The 7094-nt window shown below is 55.8% G+C and overlaps 1 protein-coding gene across 2 annotated transcripts in view; it reads left to right on the top strand.

Moving 5' to 3' along the window:
• The window catches only part of LOC113212998 (alpha-crystallin B chain), a 29769-nt gene that overhangs the window by 17743 nt on the left and 4932 nt on the right, over nucleotides 1–7094 (top strand). Inside the window, exons 2-3 of one of the 2 annotated variants that reach the window (XM_026431899.2) lie at nucleotides 3761–3904; nucleotides 4706–4910. In XM_026431899.2, coding sequence (XP_026287684.1) covers nucleotides 3761–3904; nucleotides 4706–4910 — 349 coding nt within the window. The remainder of the gene's footprint in view (nucleotides 1–3760; nucleotides 3905–4705; nucleotides 4911–7094) is intronic. The other variant, XM_026431900.2, reaches the window with a different exon arrangement.

Raw genomic sequence — 7094 nt, 5'->3', positions numbered from 1 at the left:
GAAAGGAGCGAATGGAACGTATTGGGTTGCTGCGCGGAGCGTTCAACCCGTGGAGACGTGAGGGCCGCCCACCGTTTGGCAGCGTCCTGTCAAGCGGGGTGGGGAGCGGTGGAGTGCGGGTCGAGGCGAGACAGAGTATGAGGGCGATGCGTCCGCTCGACCCTCTGTCTTAACGCCCCAGGGAGCATCTCCAGACGAGTCGAGGCGCGTGTCCCGTCGACTAAACTCCTTGCGCGTGCACATACACCCCATACAACCTAAAAAGCACCACGGCGTACCTTAGAATCAAACGAAAATAACGTAGTGCACTACCCATCCAAATATCGAATTTCGAACCACAGTTTTTCGCGCTCACTCTCCTCTGCCATTAGGGGCCGCTCGCCTTGCATTGTGCTGCGCTCGGCTCGGCCCAGAGATGGTCGCGGCATGTGGCGCGGTCAGGCGGCGCACCCCTCGCGCAGGTTGAGAAAGCGCAGCGCAGCGCATAGAGCTCTCGGCCTCTGTTCTTCACCGCAGCAGCAGCTGGCGCCCGCCCGTCGGCCCTGCCGGTGAGTGGGAGTGAGTGAGAGGGGACGCGGGGTCCTTCTCTGCTAGCTGCCATTACGATAGGCAGATCGGTGGCTCAGTCTCCGCCGGGCACCGCCCCTCTCTATAAAAAGGAACCCTGCAAGCTGCCGCTGCTGCTGCTGCTCGCTGCGCTCCGCGGCCTCGTCGGCACATCCTCATTCGCGACCATATTGGACGGCAGCAAGCTTGCGGTGTGCCTCTTTGCGCTACTCTTTACGACTGCACAAAAAAATATATATAACAAAAGATAGAGAGAGGGGGGGATTTCATCCATACAGTCTCTGCAGTTTTTATTAGATCTCGCTTTTATTTATCTTAGAAGGGAAAAGTAATCGAAACCTCAGCCATAAGAAAGATTGCGTGTGCTCCTGGGCATCCGTCTTTTATACTTGTCGTATTTTTTATTTTTATTTTTTTCCGGTACGGTGTGGGCGAGTCGTCCGCGCAGCAGATCCATCCATCTCTATCACAGGTTGGCACCGACCGGGGGCGGTGTGCATAGGAGGGCCCATAGGGGGTGTGGCCGCCCCTCACACACTGCCGCCGCGGTGTGATGAGTCGAGGGAGGGGAGGAAGGGAGGGGAGCCCGTCACGCAATAGCGCGCCACGCCACGCGGCGCCACCCGCGCCCGTGACTTTTATGAAGCGGGCGAAGCGCGTCCGTATTCGCGCCTTACTGAGGAGTAGGGGAGGAGGAAGGGGGAATTAAAGACGGACGTATATAAAACCGGAAGGGCACTGCGACATACAAGCGCGTCCTCCCTCTCCCCTCCCTCTCTTCGTCCTTATTCCTGCTGCCCTCTCCTTGTCCCTCTTATATCCCCCTCCCCTACCCCGCGTGCGCGCGCGCGCGCGCTATTCGGTACACATATGTAATAAAAATAAAAAGGGGTCATAAAGTGGCGGTCATTATTTTGAGGAAAGCCGTGCAGTTGGGCAGGCGGCTCGCCCCGCGACCGAGGCGTCGACGAGCTCGATTTTTGTGTCCTTTTTCGTCCTCGCTGAGCCGTATGCTGCTGGTGGTGCTCACGCAATAACACGTACCCTTTGTGTGCGTTTTGATGTCGTGGATATATACAAGAAGTCGGCGCGCCTTTTTCGCTCGCGCTTGTGGGTTTTTCGCACGCATAATTTAGGGCGTGCATCGTTCGTTGTGCAGAAATTTTGTGCATGCACACGTACAAACAGAGAGTCATGGGTAAAAAAATTGGATGCGTCCGGCCGAGCTTTAGGTCTTGCTGTAGATTGATGGTACATATACGGGGTTCACGTGCACACTGCAAGGTGCGTGCACCCCTGCAGAGGTGGGCAGGGGTCGGGGCGGGGGATTGGGTGGGGATATGGGCGTCGGGGTGGGGTGGGCGCAAGGGTTGAGCTTCCACCCCTCCCTGTTATAGAACTCGGCAAATAGAAGAGGTTATTCCGGGTGGGCGATGCGAGGCCACGAGGGAGGGGCCCGTCGTGTCCCGTTACGTCCATTAGCCCCAGTGGCAGGGCGGGGTGGCAGGGCGGGGTGGCAGGGCGGGCCGGGTCAGGTGTGCACAGCCACCTCCACCACAGCACGGCCTTGTGGCGCGCGCGCGCGGGGGCCTCGGCCGAGTAGTGCCGCTTCCTCCACGTCGCCCACGACAGACGGGACCGGACAGGACCCTACACATCCTTCCCTTCTCCGCCATGTCTCTCTCGCCCTTTTATCTGCCCGAACGAGTTATGTGGCGTGCGGCCGACACAGCGCGAGGGTGCCTCCGTGACGGTGTGCGTGAGAGAGAGATGGCACCTGCGGGGGAGCTGTGGTAGCCGTGCGCCGAGTCCAGCAGGGTCCCGCGGCGGCAGGTTGGACGGCCCTTGCGGCGCCCTGCGGCGACACCCCTCGCCGACTGATAAGGCCACCTCGGGGGGTCCAGCGAGGGCTGCAGGGCGCACTGCAGGGCGCACACACGGCTCTATTTGCACGGCGTACGCGCGGCCTGGCGTGCGTGGGGGGAGTTGTTGTGAAACGCGCTTGAGAAGAAAACGGAGGGCGCGGAGGCGGGCCAGTTCTCTCTGCCCCGTTCTGCCCTGCCTACGAGCAGCGGTCTCGTCTTGTGCACGCTTCCTCCTATACTGTCAATACACCACGATGTTGCGGGTTTGCCTACCCGATCTGCCCGTAAGGCCCTCAACACTGGGGAGTATTCAGCCTGTGTACACTCGGCATGCGCCATTGACAGCGAAAGGAGCGAATGGAACGTATTGGGTTGCTGCGCGGAGCGTTCAACCCGTGGAGACGTGAGGGCCGCCCACCGTTTGGCAGCGTCCTGTCAAGCGGGGTGGGGAGCGGTGGAGTGCGGGTCGAGGCGAGACAGAGTATGAGGGCGATGCGTCCGCTCGACCCTCTGTCTTAACGCCCCAGATGGCAATAAATCGCACATAAATCGTAAGGATGTCCCTTCCTGAGAGACCCAGAAAGAGAGACAGAGACAGAGAGAGAGAGACACAGAGACAGAGAGGCAGAAAAGCACTCGAGCAATAATAGCTTAATTCAGGCTACTCCATTCTATCGTACTTAATGGTTTGATTTAATTGCCATCATTGCAATTGTGATGTTGTTTTCGGATCAATTAATCAGTAGATTGCTGACAAAGTAAGTCACTGGACTGAATTATAAATCATTGCATCGACGGATTGTTGGTTACATTTTTGCTTTTTTAATATTTGACTCGGTAAACCACTAGATTTTAACAAAAAGATTTAAAATTGGTATGTTTTGAATTTATCTGTGTGGTCACGTTTCGGTCACCTCGAGTGTTGATCAGCTACCAGGCCATGGACAGAGGCACAGCATTCTCCTTGTCGAGATGCTATCACCGCATTTCGTGAGCGAGTATTTGTAGGAGTGGTCTTGCGCCTCCAGGCTGGACCCACGCCTAGAAACGTGCCAAACTAAATAACGAACTGAGAATCATAACATTTTCATATCTGATGATGTTTTGCGCCGTTTGCCCTTTGTCCCGAGGCACATGTCGGTGGGCCTGAAAAGACGATGCTCTTAATATGTAAATATGAAGTTTTAGTTTTTGTTCTTTAACAATTCTTCCACTAACTCGAGGGTAGCTGATGAACCTCATGGACCACTAACAGGCGCGCTGCGCACGCGCCCAGCGGTGTGGCTGATTCGCCTAAAATTACTAACCCATTTCCGTCGCTTTCGCAGCCACAGATCGGAGACGTCAGAAACCAAGACATCGAGCAGCAGCACGTCCAGCGGTTCAATACGAGACTCCGGCCCCGGTCTATTAGGCTCAACAAAGTTTCCAAACTTCCCTCCAATGGGCTCCTTCTCCGAAAAATTCTCCAGGTGCTTATTAAATTTAATATTCATTACCAACTACGTCACCCTATAGTTGAATGAGGCCTTTGCCATGTCTTGCGGATGCCAGTCTTGAATTTTGTTTGGATATTTGTTCTGTATTGAATGGAAATCGTGATTGGTCATAGTAGTCTTGTCCTTATCTTTAAGCTTATAGCATTCAAATAAAAATAGGGTGGGTTAAAAAATACCTCTATTGATCTAATCTCTACCGTGATACTTTGTAAGTATGAAGTATTTGTGCGGTAAGTTTAACCAGTGTGGTGAGTGGTTTTTAAAAAAATAACAGAGTTTGGTTTTGTTTAACGTTAAGAGTAACCCTCTCAACTCCTCATACAATAACAAGTGTAGACGTTTTTGGTGGTGTTGTAATCTTAATTTGTTGAAATATTACGTGGATAACATTTCTGTCATCCTGATGTGAAAACAAAAAAATAATTAAGAAAAATCCCATGACCTTCTGATAAGAGCATGCCGAAGAATGCTGAATCAATTTTATCAAAATCATTTACGCTTGCATTGGCATCATAACTGCCATCTCGACCCCACGAATAATATCTCATATCTGTGAGGGTCAACGTGGGTCGATTGAAATGTCTCTGAAAGTCGACTCGAGTCGATCGACATAATGGAGGAAAACCGCATGGCTCACTTAATAAGTACGATTGATAACATCGTACATTCCACGTGTCATTGGTGCTCAGGCCGACACTTGCGTTGAACAATAATAGTTTATTACAAATTCTCTTTAAGTGTTGCCCGGTCTGACCGTGTCGCCTCTGTTTGCAGCACCACCAGTTCGTCCAACACCACGCAACAGAACCAGGGAGTGAGCCCCGCGGCCGGCGCCGGCGGCCCCAACACCTGGCTGGACGGCCTCCACAGCCCCCTCATCCAGGAGGACGGCGGCGACAAGAAGCTCAAGCTGCGCTTCGACGTCTCGCAGTACGCGCCCGAGGAGATCGTGGTCAAGACCGTCGACAACAAGCTCCTGGTGAGTGTCCCTGTCACTGAGTGCCCCGCGCACCACGCCGAGCACCAACTCGTGACTTTGAACTTCGCTCCGCTCCGCTGCACACTCTCTGTACCCGGCCGGCGCGCCGCTCTCTGCAAGGTCATCAGCTCGCAGCCCACCGCGCCGGCCGGGGGAGCATCGCGCGAGGGGTACTTCACTCTAAAAACTTAGTGTGCACCCTCAAAAAATGTCAGAAAAGAAAACAGAAAACCAGAAAAGTCGGTGTCCGCTTGAATTTATAGTGGAAGTAGTACCCCTCGGCATCTCACGCCACGAACTTCTCACAGCCACCTCGTAGCGACGCCCTTCCACCTCATGGCTATCTTCTCCCGCCTCGTAAACTCCAGCCCCCTCGCGCCGCACAACTCGGCCGGCTACGCCCACGCGCCGCCGGCCGCGCCTCCCCGCCCCGCCGCGTCGCGCCGCGCCTTGCAGACGACAATGTGAGACAATGTCTGCCCCGCCCATAAGGGCCTCCTCGGCGCGACACGGCCGGGGAGAAAGTACTCACTGGCAGTCATTCTGCGAGAACGCGGAATTATAATTGCGATGCAAGTCTGCGGGTAAACCTCCCTCCCTCCCTCCCTCCCCCCGACGGAAACTTTGGAATCTCTTGGGCACTTCACGTTCGCATAAGTTTGACAGCAACGGCGGCGGCCAGGCAAGAATGTTTTGGCAGGTACGAGCTCTGCTGCTGTGGAGTGCGGAGGGCAATGGACTGGAGGAGGGGCCCGTGGCTGGGTAGAGTTTGGGCCTGGCCTTGGGGACACTGGTGGCAGCCGTGCCAGAGGACCATTCAGGCAGTAAAACAGCAGTCATTGCCGCCCGATTGTGCAAGCGTAAGCCCAAACAAGCGTGCAAGTCTGGAGGCCATGTGTGAGAGACCCGGTGACATTTATGACGAAAAGCAGCCGGTGCCCAATAAGCGCACGAACAAGCACACGTGCAAGTACACTTACTTCTAAACCACGAAACTCCTTCCAGCTCGAGGGAATGCCGGCGGAACTCTCCCCCGAGTCCTTGTCCCAGTTGCCCCGGTTCATTCTGCCAGGTCGGCCCTAGTTGGTCATACCAGCTCGCCGGGACTCCGGTCGACTCCGGTCGGCTCCGGTCGGCTCCAGTCGGCTTCAGTCGGCTCCAGTTGGCCCAGTCGGCTCCAGTGACACAACGGCGGGCCGCCAAACATGGAGTGCGATCGGGCGGGACGGGGCGCTGGGGCGTGGCGGGGCGTGGCGGGGCGTGGCGGGGCGCGGCCGGGCGTGGCGGGAGGCATCTCCAGGCGTGGCGGGGCGTGGTGGGGCGCGCCCACTCCTGAAGGGAACCCGTGCACGCTCCAGAGGCTGCCCTATGGCGGCTGGATATGACGTTTGGGTGTCATACCCCTCCTGGCTGCAAGGCCGTGCGTCGCCTCCCCTCCCTCCTCCCCTCTCCCCTCACCAAATGAAACGCGAGAACGGCCATCAATTTGTCTCTGTTTACATTTCAATGCTGCCCGTCGGGGTGCGATGGATGGCGAGCGATTCGTCCAGCTAGGCCTGTCATCATTTTTATACGCCCCGATTATTTTGTCCGTCCATACGAAGGTCCGTCTATCTCTCATCGTCGGTCGTTTAATTTACCTATACTTTTATCGTCCCCATTCCGATGATTATTTCTTTGGCGTGGTGCGCGGCCAATGAGATGCCCACCCACGCACCGGGGGGTGCGCACCGGAACGAGGGACCGGAACCCGCACCGGAAGTAACGCCCCAGAGAGGACAGCAGCAGCGCTCGGACCTCGCCCCCTGCCGCCGCCGATCAGACAGGGACGAGGGCGTTGTTACAGCAGCTCCTTGGCATTCTCGGTCTCCATCCTCTTCTTCCTCCTGGTTCTTCTCCCCATCATCCGCCTTCCTACTGTACCTCTTCCCTCTACCCCTCCCAATAATTCTCTCAAGGACTTTTCGTATGCAACGCAAGCAGGCTGGGATCAAGTCGCACTAGAGCTAAGTAGCGTAATTATTGAGAATTATTGCGCCGCGCTAACGCTTCTCAGTTTTGCAAAGACGGTGGAAGGGGGTGGAGGTAAGACGCTGGAGGACCCGAAAGCGAACTCTCGGTCCTGTACAAGACCGCAGAGCTCACACATTATAATGGCTCCCCACCCAACCTCCAACCCACCCC

The sequence above is a fragment of the Frankliniella occidentalis genome, unplaced genomic scaffold (genome assembly GCF_000697945.3).
Source record: "Frankliniella occidentalis isolate FOCC.00 unplaced genomic scaffold, Focc_3.1 Scaffold39, whole genome shotgun sequence".
In the NCBI taxonomy this organism is placed as follows: domain Eukaryota; kingdom Metazoa; phylum Arthropoda; class Insecta; order Thysanoptera; family Thripidae; genus Frankliniella; species Frankliniella occidentalis.
Note: the sequence above shows the minus strand (reverse complement) of the source record. Positions and strands in the feature narration are given on the sequence as shown.